This window comes from Ranitomeya imitator, chromosome 4, assembly GCF_032444005.1.
Source record: "Ranitomeya imitator isolate aRanImi1 chromosome 4, aRanImi1.pri, whole genome shotgun sequence".
Lineage (NCBI taxonomy): Eukaryota > Metazoa > Chordata > Amphibia > Anura > Dendrobatidae > Ranitomeya > Ranitomeya imitator.
Window position 1 is genome coordinate 528,573,092 of NC_091285.1, and position 18,400 is coordinate 528,591,491.

The following is an 18,400-nucleotide window of genomic DNA, read 5'->3' on the forward strand; positions in this document are numbered from 1 at the left end:
GCACATTCTGTATGTTTTGTTTAATTAACAATATTCCACTCGGCCTGCTATAATTAAAAATTGGAGCCTTCTGAGAATACAAATTGCCTTGTGCTGAGAAACGATATTTCATGCCTTCAAACAGATTTTGATGGAGACGGTGCCCTCAGTGAAGCCGATTTGGAGATGTTGGTGAATCATTTGACAGGGGAAGAGCAAGACTCAAAACTGAGTAAGAATGAGATGCGACAGCTTATTGCTAATGTGAGTAATTTATGGCTGGAAACATAGAACATGTCTGTCTTGATAAATACTTTTTATTCCTCATGAAAATTGACAGCATCTTTTCTTGCCTCTGTCACAGTTTATATTTTAAAGGAAAGCTGTCAGGCCCCCCATTCCCTCCAACATACACCTATGTATGAGCAAATTCCCAGCCTGACCAGCCCTATATAGGTTATTGAGTGAAAGCAAGGTATAAAAACCATTTCTAATGTCCCCGTTTGCTAGTCGATGGGGCTTTCGTTGTCGCAGACTAGTCAGCCCTCTCCATGTTATCCTCCCCCCAGTGGGTGTGATAACACAATTTGCACAAGTTGTGTAATCGCCAATCATACAAACCTAGTGCATGCACGACGCTCATTCCGTCCGCGTCACTGCGTCTCTGAAGCCGGATGTATGCCTCTCGCCTTCACAGGTGCGCACTGCACTTGTCTGGAAGTTTAGAAGATGGCCTCCGGTCATGTGCTCCTCCCCATCAACTAGTCAAAGCCCACATTTGCATAGCAAACAGACAATAGCAATGCTTTTTTATACCTTATATAAGATTATTATTATTATTATTATATTATTATACCTTGTTTTCACTTAATAAGAGGGCTGGTCAGGCAGGGAATTTGCTTATACATAGGTGAATGCTGCTGGGTTTGGAGGGCTGACAGGTTCCCTTTAAAGAAATCTGAAATCTTGCAATTTTCCCAGTGACCACTAGGACTAATATCAGACTCCTACTTCCCGTTCTTTTAAAGGGGACCTTTCACCAAATGTCTCATGTTGAGACTTAAACACGATGTGGTGGTGGCTGCAGAGCAGAATAAAATGTTTTTGTTTCTTTAATTTTGTCTCTTCATTGGAGACATGTTAGGAATCAAATAATTTAGCACTTAGTGAGTTAACACTCACATAGACTTTACATACGTTAATTCATTAGGTGCCAAATCCTTTGGTAATATCTCCGTAACATAGAGACAAAATAAAGAAAAATAAATATTCCAGTTTGCTGCCACTATTACATCGTGTATCCAACTCAACACGAAAAATTTGGTGAAAGGTCCTCTGTGAGCAGTCTCGTGGACATACAATAAAAAGGCACCTATTGAATTGTGTAGAAGTATTTTCTGGGAATGCATTGATCTGGGCATAGGTCCTTGAGCAGGGAGGTGGAAGAGATGAGCTGTGATGTCACTTGTTGGGCATAGTGGAGCCTGTGTTTTCTGTAGTATATAGAGGTGTTGCCTGCCATTATAACCAGAACAGGAACTTGTCTAGTATTAGGGTATGTGCACACGTCAGGATTTCTTGCAGAAATTTTCCTGACAAAAACCGGACATTTCTGCCAGAAATCCGCATGCGTTTTTACCGCGATTTTGACGCGTTTTTGGTGCGTTTTTTGTGCGTTTTTTCCCAAATGCATAGAATTGCGGGAAAAACGCAGAAAATCCGCAAAAATAATGAACATGCTCATTTTTTTACCGCGATGCGTTTTTTTCGCGGAAAAAAACGCATCCATGTGCACATAACATGCAAAATGCATTCTAAATGATAGAATGCATAATGTATGCGTTTTTAATGAGTTTTTATAGCATTTTTACCACGAAAATCCACGAAAAAAACACGAAAAAACCTGAACGTGTGCACATAGCCTTAGGCCTAGCGGCTGGCGTGACATTGGCAACATTTTTGATTTTTCCTTTTCATTATAAATAGTGATGTGAAAAACTGAGGGGAAAAATCATTATCAACATTTAATATAATATAAATTTTAAATAAAAGCCTGATGTAAACAATAGGTAAGAGATATATCCTAGAGATGTGCTGGGTTCATTCCTGTCTATGATTGTTTTGCATGGAAACATTATATGGGGGGGGGGTGAGCGGTCCCCGACTAGCACAGTGACATTCCTAGAAATGTGTGCATGCCTCCTACATGAGCACATTAGCCTGTATGCATTACTGTAAGGCTAAGTTCCCATGATCAGTATTTGGTGCTTTTTCTTTTTTACTATGGATTTTCATAGTTCTATCAAAGTGGATGAGATTTCTAGAAATCTCATGTGATTGAGAAAATCTGCATATAAAAAATGCCCATATTTTGTGTTTCTGCAGCGGATATGCTGTAAAAGACGCATGTTATATGCAGTAAAGTTTTATCAAAACTAGATAAGGCCCTGAATATAATATATATATCTCAAAAAAATTAAAGGGAACACTAAAATCCCCCATCCTAGATATCACTGAATGAAATATTCCAGTTGCAAATCTTTATTCATTACATAGGTTTTATTGTTCTCAACACATTCCACTAACAATGGTCAACTTAAATCACAAGTAATTTCCCATGGAGGTCTGGAGTTGGAATGATGCTCAAAATCAAAGTGCAAAATGAAGTTACCACCTGATCCAACTTCAGGGGAAATGCCTTAAGACAAGGAAATGATGCTCAATAGTGTGTGTTGCCTCCACGTGCCTGTATGACCTCCCTACAATGCCTGGGCAGCAACGTGACGTTGGTGGATGGTGCGAGACATGATGTCCCAGATGTGTTTAATCGGATTCAGGTCTGGGGAACGGGCGGGCTAGTCAATAGCTTCAATGCCTTCATCTTGCAGGAACTGCTGACATACTGCAGCCACTTGAGGTCTGACATTGTCCTGCATTAGGAGGAACCCAGGGCCAACCGCCCCAGCATATTGTCTCACAAGGGTTCTGAGGATCTCATCTCGGTACCTAATGGCAGTCAGGCTACCTCTGGTGAGCACATGGAGGGCTGTGCGGCTCTCCAAAGAAATGCCACCCCACACCATTACTGACCCACTGCCAAACCGGTCATGCTGAAGGATGTTGCAGGCAGCACATCGCTCTCCACAGCGTCTCCAGACTCTGTCACGTCTGTCACATGTGCTCAGTGTGCAAATGCCAAGCGTCCTGCACGGTGTTGGGCTATGAGCACAACCCCCATCTGTGGACGTCGGGCACTCAGACCATCCTCATAGAGTCGGTTTTTAAACGTTTGTGCAGACACATGCACATTTGTGGCCTGCTGGAGGTCATTTTGCAGGGCTCTGGCAGTGCTTCTCTTCCTCCTTACACAAAGGCTGAGGTAGGGGTCCTGCTTCTGGGTTGTTGCCCTCCTACGGCCCCCTCCATGTCTCCTGGTATACTGGACTGTCTTCTGGTAGCGCCTCCAGCCTCTGGACACTACGCTGACAGACACAGCAAACCTTCTTGCCACAGCTCGCATTGATGTGCCATCCTGGATGAGCTGCACTACCTGAGCCACTTGTGTGGGTTGTAGAGTCCGTCTCATGCTACCACGAGTGTGAAAGCACAACTAACATTCAAAAGTGACCAAAACATCAGCCAGAAAGCATTGGTACTGAGATGTGTTCTGTTGTCCCCACCTGCAGAACCACTCCTTTATTCAGTGTGCCTTGAGGTTATACACATGGGAAGAAAGAATCAATATCACCATTACACACTGAACGGGAAACCACTGGGTAAATCTGACAGGGAGAAGGACTTGGGGATCCTAGTTAATGGTAAACTTACCTGGAGCAGCCAGTGCCAGGCAGCAGCTGCCAAGGCAAACAGGATCATGGGGTGCATTAAAAGAGGTCTGGATACACATGATGAGAGCATTATACTGCCTCTGTACAAATCCCTAGTTAGACCGCACATGGAGTACTGTGTCCAGTTTTGGGCATCGGTGCTCAGGAAGGATATAATGGAACTAGAGAGAGTACAAAGGAGGGCAACAAAATTAATAAAGGGGATGGGAGAACTACAATACCCAGATAGATTAGGATTATTTAGTCTAGAAAAAAGACGACTGAGGGGCGATCTAATAACCATGTATAAGTATATAAGGGGACAATACAAATATCTCGCTGAGGATCTGTTTATACCAAGGAAGGTGACGGGCACAAGGGGGCATTCTTTGCGTCTGGAGGAGAGAAGGTTTTTCCACCAACATAGAAGAGGATTCTTTACTGCTAGGGCAGTGAGAATCTGGAATTGCTTGCCTGAGGAGGTGGTGATGGCGAACTCAGTCGAGGGGTCCAAGAAAGGCCTGGATGTCTTCCTGGAGCAGAACAATATTGTATCATACAATTATTAGGTTCTGTAGAAGGACGTAGATCTGGGGATTTATTATGATGGAATATAGGCTGAACTGGATGGACAAATGTCTTTTTTCGGCCTTACTAACTATGTTACTATGTTACTATGTTGATAATTGCCAATAATTTCCATCTGTTGTCTATTCCATTTGTACAACAGCATGTGAAATTGACTGTCAAAGAGTGTTGCTTCCTAAGTGGACAGTTTGATTTCACAGAAGTTTGACTTACTTGGACTTATATTCTGTTGTTTGTGTTCTCTTTATTTTTTATCTATATATATATATATATATATATATATATATATATATATATATATATATATATATATATATATATATATATATATATATATATATATATAATCACATACATGTTACAGACCAAAAGTTTGCACACACCTTCTCATTTAAAGATTTTTCAGTATTTTCATGACTATGAAAATTGTATATTCACACTGAAGGCATCTAAACTATGAATTAACACATGTGGAATTATATACTTAATAAAAAAGTGTGAAACAACTGAATTTATGTATTTTTATTCTAGGTTCTGCAAAGTAGCCACCTTTTGCTTTGATGACTGCTTTGCACACTCTTGGAATTGTCTTGATGAGCTTCAAGAGGTAGTCACCGGGAATGGTTTTCACTTCACAGGTGTGCCCTGTCAGGTTTAATAAGTGGGATTTCTTGCCTTATAAAAGGTGTTGGGACCATCAGTTGTGTTGAGCAGAAGTCGGGTGGATACACAGCTGATAGTCCTACTGAATAGACTGTTAGAATTTGTATTATGGCAAGAAAAAAGCAGCTAAATAAAGAAAAACGAGTGGCCATCATTACTTTAAGAAATGAAGGTCAGTCAGTCCGAAAAATTGGGAAAACTTTGAAAGTGTCCCCAAGTGCAGTGGCAAAAACCATCAAGTGCTACAAAGAAACTGGCTCACATGAGGACCGCCCCAGGAAAGGAAGACCAAGAGTCACCTCTGCTTCTGAGGATAAGTTTATCCGAGTCACCAGCCTGAGAAATCGCAGGTTTACGGCAGCTCAGATTAGTGACCAGGTAAATGCCACACAGAGTTCTAGCAGCAGACACATCTCTACAACAACTGTTAACCCATTACTTGCCAAATTAGAAATTTTCATTTTACGGATTTTTCAGAAAAGGGCGCCCCAATATTCAATTAAAAATGACAATGACATGATTTCCTATTTTGAAAACATTCATTTTACAAACACAAAAAAGTGGACCTAATTATAAAAATGATAAAATCTTAGTTGGTAGAAACAAAAGATTAGGCGTCCCAAAAAAAGGACATTGGTAGATAATGGGTGCAGCAGGCCTTCATGGTAAAATAGCTGCTAGGAAACCACTGCTAAGGACCGGCAACAAGCAGAAGAGACTTGTTTGGGCAAAAGAGCACAAGGAATGGACATTAGACCAGTGGAAATCTGTGCTTTGGTCTAATGAGTCCAAATTTGAGATCTTTAGTTCCAACCACCGTGTCGTTGTGCGATGCAGAAAAGGTGAACGGATGGACTCTACGTGCCTGGTTCCCACTGTGAAGCATGGAGGGGGAGGTGTGATGGTGTGGGGGTGCTTTGCTGGTGACACTGTTGGGGATTTATTAAAAATTGAAGGCATACTGAACCAGCATGGCTTCCATAGCATCTTGCAGCGGCATGCTATTCCATCCGGTTTGCGTTTAGTTGGACCATCATTTATTTTTCAACAGGACAATGACCCCAAACACACCTCCAGGCTGTGTAACAGCTATTTGACCAAGAAGGAGAATGATGGGTGCTACTTGTTGCACACAGCAACAAGTGACAGCGAAAAGTACAGCCAAGAAGCAACGAAGAGTGGTGGTGGTGGGAGACTCGCTACTGAGAGGCACAGAAGCAGCCATCTGCAGACCGGACATAACTCCAAGAGAAGTATGCTGCCTTCCAGGTGCGATGATCAAGGATGTGACCGATAGGATACCAAAGCTCTTCAGCTCCAAGGACGTCCACCCATTTCTTCTGATACATGTTGGCACCAATGACACGGCAAGGAAGGACCTACCGACAATCTGCAAAGACTTTGAAGAGTTGGGGAAGAAAGTAAAGGAACTGGATGCACAGGTAGTTTTTTCTTCTATCCTTCCAGTAGACGGGCATGGCACCAGGAGATGGAACAGGATCCTTGATGCAAACAACTGGCTAAGACGATGGTGCAGACAACAAGGATTCGGTTTCCTGGACCACGGTGTGAATTACTGGTACGATGGACTCCTCGCCAGAGACGGACTACACCTCAACAAACCTGGGAAACACACATTCGCCAGAAGACTCGCTACACTCATCAGGAGGGCGTTAAACTAGAAGAAGAGGGGACGGGAAGAAAAACATTAGACTTGAACAAAGAAGATCCAGGAAAACATACTCAGAAGGGAGGTAAGAACATTTCTAAAACAATCCACAGCGAGGAGATTGGAACAAAACAAAATCCTCTAAACTGCATGCTCGCAAACGCCAGAAGCCTGACAAACAAGATGGAAGAACTAGAAGCAGAAATATCTACAGGTAACTTTGACATAGTGGGAATAACCGAGACATGGTTAGATGAAAGCTATGACTGGGCAGTTAACTTACAGGGTTACAGTCTGTTTAGAAAGGATCGTAAAAATCGGAGAGGAGGAGGGGTTTGTCTCTATGTAAAGTCTTGTCTAAAGTCCACTTTAAGGGAGGATATTAGCGAAGGAAATGAGGATGTCGAGTCCATATGGGTCGAAATTCATGGAGGGAAAAATGGTAACAAAATTCTCATTGGGGTCTGTTACAAACCCCCAAATATAACAGAAACCATGGAAAGTCTACTTCTAAAGCAGATAGATGAAGCTGCAACCCATAATGAGGTCCTGGTTATGGGGGACTTTAACTACCCGGATATTAACTGGGAAACAGAAACCTGTGAAACCCATAAAGGCAACAGGTTTCTGCTAATAACCAAGAAAAATTATCTTTCACAATTGGTGCAGAATCCAACCAGAGGAGCAGCACTTTTAGACCTAATACTATCTAATAGACCTGACAGAATAACACATCTGCAGGTGGTCGGGCATCTAGGAAATAGCGACCACAATATTGTGCAGTTTCACCTGTCTTTCACTAGGGGGACTTGTCAGGGAGTCACAAAAACACTGAACTTTAGGAAGGCAAAGTTTGACCAGCTTAGAGATGCCCTTAATCTGGTAGACTGGGACAATATCCTCAGAAATAAGAATACAGATAATAAATGGGAAATGTTTAAGAACATCCTAAATAGGCAGTGTAAGCGGTTTATACCTTGTGGGAATAAAAGGACTAGAAATAGGAAAAACCCAATGTGGCTAAACAAAGAAGTAAGACAGGCAATTAACAGTAAAAAGAAAGCATTTGCACTACTAAAGCAGGATGGCACCATTGAAGCTCTAAAAAACTATAGGGAGAAAAATACTTTATCTAAAAAACTAATTAAAGCTGCCAAAAAGGAAACAGAGAAGCACATTGCTAAGGAGAGTAAAACTAATCCCAAACTGTTCTTCAACTATATCAATAGTAAAAGAATAATAACTGAAAATGTAGGCCCCTTAAAAAATAGTGAGGAAAGAATGGTTGTAGATGACGAGGAAAAAGCTAACATATTAAACACCTTCTTCTCCACGGTATTCACGGTGGAAAATGAAATGCTAGGTGAAATCCCAAGAAACAATGAAAACCCTATATTAACCCCTTCCCGACCTTTGACGCATACGCTGCGTCATGAAAGTCGGTGCCATTCCGACCCATGACGCAGCATATGCGTCATGGAAAGATCGCGTCCCTGCAGATCGGGTGAAAGGGTTAACTCCCATTTCACCCGATCTGCAGTGACAGGGGGAGTGGTAGTTTAGCCCAGGGGGGGTGGCTTCACCCCCTCGTGGCTACGATCGCTCTGATTGGCTGTTGAAAGTGAAACTGCCAATCAGAGCGATTTGTAATATTTCACCTAAAAAAATGGTGAAATATTACAATCCAGCCATGGCCGATGCTGCAATATCATCGGCCATGGCTGGACACACTAATGTGCACCCACCACACCCCTCCGATCGCCCCCCCTAGCCCCCCGATCTGTGGTCCGCTCCCCTCGGTCCTGTGCTCCGCTCCCCCGTCCTCCTGCCCGCTCCCCCTGTGCTCCAATCACACCCCCCGTGCTCCAATCAAACCCCCCGCACTCCGATCCCCCCCCGTGCTCCGATCCACCCGCCCGCACAGCGATCCCCCACTCCGTGCTCCAATCCACCCCCCCGTGTTCCGATCCACTCCCCCGTGCTCCGACGCCCCCCCCCCCCCCGTGCCCTGATCTCCCCCCCCCCCCCCCCTTATACTTACCTGGCCTCCCGGGGTCCGTCCGTCTTCTTTCCTGGGCGCCGCCATCTTCCGGCCGGCAGATTCGTTCCAGAGTGAATTTTGATCACTGAGATAGATTATATCTCAGTGATCAAAATAAAAAAAAAGTAAATGACCCCCCCCCCCCCCCTTTGTCACCCCCATAGGTGGGGACAATAAAAAAAATAATTTTTTTTTTTCCACTAAGGTTGGGGTAAGAGTTAGGGGTAGGGGTAGGGTTAGGATTAGGGGTAGGGTTAGGGTTTCGGTATGTGCACACGTATTCTGGTCCTCTGCGGATTTTTCCGCTGCGGATTTGATAAATCCGCAGTGCTAAACCGCTGCGGATTTATGGCGGATTTACCGCGTTTTTTCTGCGCATTTCAATGCGGTTTTACAACAGCGATTTTCTATTTGAGCAGTTGTAAAACCGCTGCGGAATCCGCAGAAAGAAGTGACATGCTGCAGAATGTAAACCGCTGCGTTTCCGTGCAGTTTTTCTGCAGCATGTGTACAGCGATTTTTGTTTCCCATAGGTTTGCATTGAACTGTAAACTCATGGGAAACTGCTGCGGATCCGCAGCGTTTTCCGCAGCGTGTGCACATACCTTTAGAATTAGGCTATGTGCACACGGTGTGGATTGGCCGCTGCGGATCCGCAGCAGTGTTCCATCAGGTTTACAGTACCATGTAAACATATGGAAAGCCAAATCCGCTGTGCCCATGGTGCGGAAAATACCGCGCGGGAACGCTGCGTTGTATTTTCCGCAGCATGTCAATTCTTTGTGCGGATTCCGCAGCGTTTTACACCTGTTCCTCAATAGGAATCCGCAGGTGAAATCCGGACAAAAAACACTGGAAATCCGCGGTAAATCCGCAGGTAAAACGCAGTGCCTTTTACCCGTGGATTTTTCAAAAATGGTGCTTAAAAATCTCATACGAATCCGCAACGTGGGCACATAGCCTTAGGGCTAGGGTTGGGTTGGAATTAGGGTTGTGGTTAGGGTTAGGGGTGTGTTGGGGTTACGGATGTGTTGGGGTTAGGGTTGTGATTAGGGTTATGGCTACAGTTGGGATTAGAGTTAGGGGTGTGTTGGGGTTAGTGTTGGAGTTAGAATTGAGGGGTTTCCACTGTTTAGGCACATCATGGGGTCTCCAAACGCAACATGGCGCCACCATTGATTCCAGCCAATCTTGTATTCAAAAAGTCAAATGGTGCTCCCTCACTTCCGAGCCCCGACGTGTGCCCAAACAGTGGTTTACCCCCACATATGGGGTACCAGCATACTCAGGACAAACTGCGCAACAATTACTGGGGTCCAATTTCTCCTGTTACCCTTGAGAAAATAAAAAATTGCTTGCTAAAACATCATTTTTGAGGAAAGAAAAATGATTTTTTATTTTCACGGCTCTGCGTTGTAAACGTCTGTGAAGCACTTGGGGGTTCAAAGTGCTCACCGCATATCTAGATAAGTTCCTTTGGGGGTCTAGTTTCCAAAATGGGGCACTTGTGTGGGGTTTCTACTGTTTAGGCACACCAGGGGCTCTGCAAACGCAACGTGACGCCCGCAGACCATTCCATCAAAGTCTGCATTTCAAAAGTCACTACTTCCCTTCTGAGCCCCCACGTGTGCCCAAACAGTGGTTTACCCCCACACATGGGGTATCCGCGTACTCAGGAGAAACTGGACAACAACATTTGTGGTCCAATTTCTCCTGTAACCCTTGGGAAAATAAAAAATTCTGGGCTAAAAAATTATTTTTGAGGAAAGAAAACGTATTTATTATTTTCACTGCTCTGTGTTATGAACTTCTGTGAAGCACTTGGGGGTTCAAAGTGCTCACCTCACATCTAGATAAGTTCCTTTCGGGGTCTAGTTTCCAAAATGGGGTCACTTGTGGTGCGTTTCTACTGTTTAGCCACATCAGGGGCTCTGCAAACGCAACGTGACGCCCGCAGAGCATTCCATCAAAGTCTGCATTTCAAAACGTCACTACTTCACTTCCGAGCCCCAGCATGTGCCTAAACAGTGGTTTACCCCCACATATTGGGTATCGGCGTACTCAGGAGAAACTGGACAACAACTTTTGGGGTCAAATTTCTCCTGTTACCCTTGGGAAAATAAAAAATTGCGGGCTAAAAAAATCATTTTTGAGAAAAGAATTTTTTTTTTTTTCATGGCTCTGCGTTATAAACTTCTGTGAAGCACTTGAGGGTTCAAAGTGCTCACCACACATCTAGATTAGTTCCTTTGGGGGTCTAGTTTCCAAAATGGGGTCATTTGTGGGGGATCTCTAATGTTTAGGCACACAGGGGCTCTCCAAACGCGACATGGTGTCCGCTAATGATTGGAGCTAATTTTCCATTTAAAAAGCCAAATGGCGTGCCTTCCCTTCTGAGCCCTGCCGTGCGCCCAAACAGTGGTTTACCCCCACATATGGGGTATCTGCGTACTCAGGACAAACTGGACAACAACATTTGTGGTCCAATTTCTCCTATTACCATTGGCAAAATAGGAAATTCCAGGCTAAAAAATCATTTTTGAGAAAAGAAAAATTATTTTTTATTTTCATGGCCCTGCATTATAAAGTTCTGTGAAGCACCTTGGGGTTTAAAGTGCTCAGTATGCATCTAGATAAGTTCCTTGGGGGGTCTAGTTTCCAAAATGGGGTCACTTGTGGGGGAGCTCCATTGCATAGGCACACAGGGGCTCTCCAAATGCGACATGGTGTCCGCTAACAAATGGAGCTAATTTTCCATTCAAAAAGTCAAAAGGCGCGCCTTCCCTTCTGAGCCCTGCCGTGTGCCCAAACAGTGGTTTACCCCCACATATGAGGTATCGGCGTACTCGGGAGAAATTGCTCAACAAATTTTAGGATCCATTTTATCCTATTGCCCATGTGAAAATGAAAAAATTGAGGCGAAAAGAAATTTTTTGTGAAAAAAAAGTACTTTTTCATTTTTATGGATCAATTTGTGAAGCACCTGAGGGTTTAAAGTGCTCACTAGGCATCTAGATAAGTTCCTTGGGGGGTCCAGTTTCCAAAATGGGGTCACTTGTTGGGGAGCTCCAATGTTTAAGCACACAGGGTCTCTCCAAACGCGACATGGTGTCCGCTAACGATGGAGATAATTTTTCATTCAAAAAGTCAAATGGCGCTCCTTCCCTTCCGAGCCTTACCATGTGCCCAAACAGTGGTTTACCCCCACATGTGAGGTATCGGTGTGCTCAGGAGAAATTGCCAAACAAATTTTAGAATCCATTTTATCCTGTTGTCCATGTGAAAATGAAAAAATTGAGGCTAAAAGAATTTTTTTTGTGAAAAAATAGTACTTTTTCATTTTTACGGAACAATTTGTGAAGCAGCTGGGGGTTTAAAGGGCTCACTATGCATCTAGATAAGTTCCTTGGGGCGTCTAGTTTCCAAAATGGGGTCACTTGTGGGGGAGCTCCAATTTTTAGGCACACGGGGGCTCTCCAAACTTGACATGGTGTCCGCTAAAGAGTGCAGCCAATTTTTCATTCAAAAAGTCAAATGGCGCTCCTTCCCTTCCAAGCCCTGCCGTGCGCCCAAACAGTGGTTTACCCCCACATATGAGGTATCAGCGTACTCAGGACAAATTGGACAACAACTTTCGTGGTTCAGTTTCTCCTTTTACCATTGAGAAAATACAAAAATTGTTGCTGAAAAATCATTTTTGTGACTAAAAAGTTAAATGTTCATTTTTTCCTTCCATGTTGCTTCTGCTGCTGTGAAGCACCTGAAGGGTTAATAAACTTCTTGAATGTGGTTTTGAGTACCTTGAGGGGTGCAGTTTTTAGAATGGTGTCACTTTTGGGTATTTTCAGCCATATAGACCCCTCAAACTGACTTCAAATGTGAGGTGGTCCCTAAAAAAAATGGTTTTGTAAATTTCGTTGTAAAAATGAGAAATCGCTGGTCAAATTTTAACCCTTATAACTTCCTAGCAAAAAAAAATTTTGTTTCCAAAATTGTGCTGATGTAAAGTAGACGTGTGGGAAATGTTATTTATTAACTATTTTGTGTCACATACCTCTCTGGTTTAACAGAATAAAAATTCAAAATGTGACAATTGCGAAATTTTCAAAATTTTCGCCAAATTTCCGTTTTTATCACAAATAAACACAGAATTTATTGACCTAAATTTACCACTAACATGAAGCCCAATATGTCACGAAAAAACAATCTCAGAACCGCTAGGATCCATTGAAGCGTTCCTGAGTTATTACCTCATAAAGGGACACTGGTCAGAATTGCAAAAAACGGCAAGGTCTTTAAGGTCAAAATAGGCTGGGTCATGAAGGGGTTAAGGGTCACAAATCTAACCCAAGAAGGGGTGCGAAACCGGCTAAATAAGATTAAAATAGATAAATCTCCGGGTCCGGATGGCATACACCCACGAGTACTAAGAGAACTAAGTAATGTAATAGATAAACCATTATTTCTTACTTTTAGGGACTCTATAGCGACAGGGTCTGTTCCGCAGGACTGGCGCATAGCAAATGTGGTGCCAATATTCAAAAAGGGCTCTAAAAGTGAACCTGGAAATTATAGGCCAGTAAGTCTAACCTCTATTGTTGGTAAAATATTTGAAGGGTTTCTGAGGGATGTTATTCTGGATTATCTCAATCAGAATAACTGTTTAACTCCATATCAGCATGGGTTTATGAGAAATCGCTCCTGTCAAACCAATCTAATCAGTTTTTATGAAGAGGTAAGCTATAGGCTGGACCACGGTGAGTCATTGGACGTGGTATATCTCGATTTTTCCAAAGCGTTTGATACCGTGCCGCACAAGAGGTTGGTACACAAAATGAGAATGCTTGGTCTGGGGGAAAATGTGTGTAAATGGGTAAGTAACTGGCTTAGTGATAGAAAGCAGAGGGTGGTTATAAATGGTATAGTCTCTAACTGGGTCGCTGTGACCAGTGGGGTACCGCAGGGGTCAGTATTGGGACCTGTTCTCTTCAACATATTCATTAATGATCTGGTAGAAGGTTTACACAGTAAAATATCGATATTTGCAGATGATACAAAACTATGTAAAGCAGTTAATACAAGAGAAGATAGTATTCTGCTACAGATGGATTTGGATAAGTCGGAAACTTGGGCTGAAAGGTGGCAGATGAGGTTTAGCAATGATAAATGTAAGGTTATACACATGGGAAGAAGGAATCAATATCACCATTACACACTGAATGGGAAACCACTGGGTAAATCTGACAGGGAGAAGGACTTGGGGATCCTAGTTAATGATAAACTTACCTGGAGCAGCCAGTGCCAGGCAGCAGCTGCCAATGCAAACAGGATCATGGGGTGCATTAAAAGAGGTCTGGATACACATGATGAGAGCATTATACTGCCTCTGTACAAATCCCTAGTTAGACCGCACATGGAGTACTGTGTCCAGTTTTGGGCACCGGTGCTCAGGAAGGATATAATGGAACTAGAGAGAGTACAAAGGAGGGCAACAAAATTAATAAAGGGGATGGGAGAACTACAATACCCAGATAGATTAGCAAAATTAGGATTATTTAGTCTAGAAAAAAGACGACTGAGGGGCGATCTAATAACCATGTATAAGTATATAAGGGGACAATACAAATATCTCGCTGAGGATCTGTTTATACCAAGGAAGGTGACGGGCACAAGGGGGCATTCTTTGCGTCTGGAGGAGAGAAGGTTTTTCCACCAACATAGAAGAGGATTCTTTACTGTTAGGGCAGTGAGAATCTGGAATTGCTTGCCTGAGGAGGTGGTGATGGCGAACTCAGTCGAGGGGTTCAAGAGAGGCCTGGATGTCTTCCTGGAGCAGAACAATATTGTATCATACAATTATTAGGTTCTGTAGAAGGACGTAGATCTGGGGATTTATTATGATGGAATATAGGCTGAACTGGATGGACAAATGTCTTTTTTCGGCCTTACTAACTATGTTACTATGTTACGCCAGATGACTTGGCCTCCACAGTCACCAGACCTGAACTCAATCGAGATGGTTTGGGGCAAGGGTGTCAAACTGCATTCCTCGAGGGCTGCAAACAGGTCATGTTTTCAGGATTTCCTTGTACTGCACAGGTGATAATTTAATCACCAACTCATTATTTGTGTAGGTGATTAAATTATCACCTGTGCAATACAAGGAAATCCTGAAAACATGACCTGTTTGCAGCCCTCGAGGAGTGCAGTTTGACACCCCTGGTTTGGGGTGAGCTGGACCACAGAGTGAAGGCAAAAGGGCCAACAAGTGCTAAGCATCTCTGGGAACTCCTTCAAGATTGTTGGAAGACCATTCCCGGTGACTACCTCTTGAAGCTCATCAAGAGAATGCCAAGAGTGTGCAAAGCAGTCATCAAAGCAAAAGGTGGCTACTTTGAAGAACCTAGAATATAAGACATAATTTCGGTTGTTTCACACTTTTTTGTTAAGTATATGATTCCACATGTGTTAATTCATAGTTTTGATGCCTTCAGTGTGAATGTACAATTTTCATAGTCATGAAAACATGAAAATACAGAAAAATCTTTAAATGAGAAGGTGTGTCCAAACCTTTGGTCTGTACTGAGTGTGTATATATATATCATTTTTTTTTTAAAGAAAATTTTGCAGCACTACCAAAAAAAACCCCCAAAAAAACGGGTGCAATACAATCTGTAAAGGTGATGTCCAAAGTAGAAAATCAGAAAAAACAGGCAGCACTCCAAACATCAAAATGAAAAACCGTGGCTTTACTGATCCATTAGCAGCAACATTTCGGCAGATTTCTCTGCCTTTCTCAAGCACATATATACCGTATATACTCGAGTATAAGCCGAGATTTTCAGCCCATTTTTTTGGGCTGAAAGTCCCCCTCTCGGCTTATACTCGAGTCATATACCCGGGTGTCAGCAGGGGGGGGGGGGAGCAGGGGCTGTGTAATCATACTTACCTGCTCCCAGCACGGTCCCTGCAGTCCCTGGCTTCCCCGGCGCTGCAGATTCTTCCTGCACTGAGCGGTCACATGGCACCGCTCATTACAGAAATGAATAGGCAGCTCCACCCCCATAGGGGAGGAGCCGCATATTCATTGCTGTAAATGATCGGTGCCATGTGACCGCTCAATTACAGGAAGAAGCTGCAGCGCTGGAGAAGCCAGGGACTGCAGGGACCGCGCCGCAGCAGGTAAGGGGAGCGCAGCGCTATAATTACCTGCTCCTCGCTCCGGCTCCGTCTGCAGCGTCCTCTAGCAATGACGCTCAGGTTAGAGGGCGCTGTGACGTAGTCAGTGCGCGCCCTCTGCTGAGCGTCAGTGCTGGAGACGGAGCCGCAGAGGAGCAGGTAATTATTGAAAGCGCCGGTGTCCTGAGAAGAGAGGTGAGTATGTGATTTTTTTTTTTTTTTATGGCAGCACCAGCAGCATTCTAAGGAGCACCTATGGGGCCATAAAGGTGCAGAGCATATAAGGGGCACAGCATTATAAGGAGCACCTATGGGGCCATAAAGGTGCAGAGCATATAAGGGGCACAGCATTATAAGGAGCACCTATGGGGCCATAAAGGTGCAGAGCATATATGGGGCACAGCATTATAAGGAGCACCTATGGGGCAATAATCAAAGGTGCAGAGCATATATGGCACAGCATTATAAGGAGCACCTATGGGGCCATAATCAAAGGTGCAGAGCATATATGGCACAACATTATAAGGAGCATCTATGGGGCCATAATCAAAGGTGCAGAGCATATATGGGGCACAGCATTATAAGGAGCACCTATGGGGCCATAAAGGTGCAGAGCATATAAGGGGCACAGCATTATAAGGAGCACCTATGGGGCCATAAAGGTGCAGAGCATATAAGGGGCACAGCATTATAAGGAGCACCTATGGGGCCATAAAGGTGCAGAGCATATATGGGGTACAGCATTATAAGGAGCACCTATGGGGCCATAAAGGTGCAGAGCATATATGGGGCACAGCATTATAAGGAGCACCTATGGGGCCATAAAGGTGCAGAGCATATAAGGGGCACAGCATTATAAGGAGCACCTATGGGGCCATAAAGGTGCAGAGCATATATGGGGCACAGCATTATAAGGAGCACCTATGGGGCCATAAAGGTGCAGAGCATATAAGGGGCACAGCATTATAAGGAGCACCTATGGGGCCATAAAGGTGCAGAGCATATATGGGGCACAGCATTATAAGGAGCACCTATGGGGCCATAAAGGTGCAGAGCATATATGGGGCACAGCATTATAAGGAGCACCTATGGGGCCATAAAGGTGCAGAGCATATAAGGGGCACAGCATTATAAGGAGCACCTATGGGGCCATAAAGGTGCAGAGCATATAAGGGGCACAGCATTATAAGGAGCACCTATGGGGCCATAAAGGTGCAGAGCATATAAGGGGCACAGCATTATAAGGAGCACCTATGGGGCCATAAAGGTGCAGAGCATATATGGGGCACAGCATTATAAGGAGCACCTATGGGGCCATAAAGGTGCAGAGCATATATGGGGCACAGCATTATAAGGAGCACCTATGGGGCCATAAAGGTGCAGAGCATATAAGGGGCACAGCATTATAAGGAGCACCTATGGGGCCATAAAGGTGCAGAGCATATATGGGGCACAGCATTATAAGGAGCACCTATGGGGCCATAAAGGTGCAGAGCATATATGGGGCACAGCATTATAAGGAGCACCTATGGGGCCATAAAGGTGCAGAGCATAAATGGGGCACAGCATTATAAGCACCTATGGGGCCATAATCAAAGGTGCAGAGCATATATGGCACAGCATTATAAGGAGCACCTATGGGGCCATAATCAAAGGTGCAGAGCATTATATATGGCACAGCATTATAAGGAGCACCTATGGGGCCATAAAGGTGCAGAGCATAAATGGGGCACAGCATTATAAGGAGCACCTATGGGGCCATAATCAAAGGTGCAGAGCATATATGGCACAGCATTATAAGGAGCATCTATGGGGCCATAATCAAAGGTGCAGAGCATTATATATGGCACAGCATTATAAGGAGCATATATGGGGCCATAATCAACGGTGCAGAGCATTCTATATAGCACAGTTGTATATGGAGCATCTATGGGGCAATAATGAACGGTATGGAGCATCTATTTTTATTTTTGAAATTCACCGGTAAATGCTGCATTTTCTACCCTAGGCTTATACTCGAGTCAATAAGTTTTCCCAGTTTTTTGTGGCAAAATTAGGGGGGTCGGCTTATACTCGGGTCGGCTTATACTCGAGTATATACGGTATATATTATTGCTCACTGTAAAAGAAGCAACAAGAGATCGTCCTATGAGTGCCGGATCATAAAAAAACGATTTTTTTTAAAATTGGAATCATTTTAATAAAAATTCATGTTTGTCTAGAAATTGCTGTTAGGCACTTGATAGCGCCCCCTTGGGCTTTCTGCTTTCCTTTCAGCATGTCACCTATTGTGGCCAGTGCTGGGGGTGACACTCCATAGCTTAGATACCTTGGTCGTGGCAGTCAGAAATGATTCTATACTGCTGCTATCTTGCAGCATGGTGCTAGTGCATGGGATCAGATTGCCACCTGCAAAGTCCCACAAGAAAAGTGAAACAATCCAACTATTTTTGA

The 18,400-nt window shown here is 43.8% G+C and overlaps 1 protein-coding gene across 3 annotated transcripts in view; it reads left to right on the forward strand.

The window, feature by feature from the left end:
- The window catches only part of CIB1 (calcium and integrin binding 1), a 51,906-nt gene that overhangs the window by 30,052 nt on the left and 3,454 nt on the right, over positions 1-18,400 (forward strand). For all 3 annotated transcript variants that reach the window (XM_069766176.1, XM_069766177.1, XM_069766178.1), the window contains exon 5: positions 125-243. In XM_069766176.1, the coding sequence (XP_069622277.1) occupies positions 125-243 (119 nt within the window). The remainder of the gene's footprint in view (positions 1-124; positions 244-18,400) is intronic.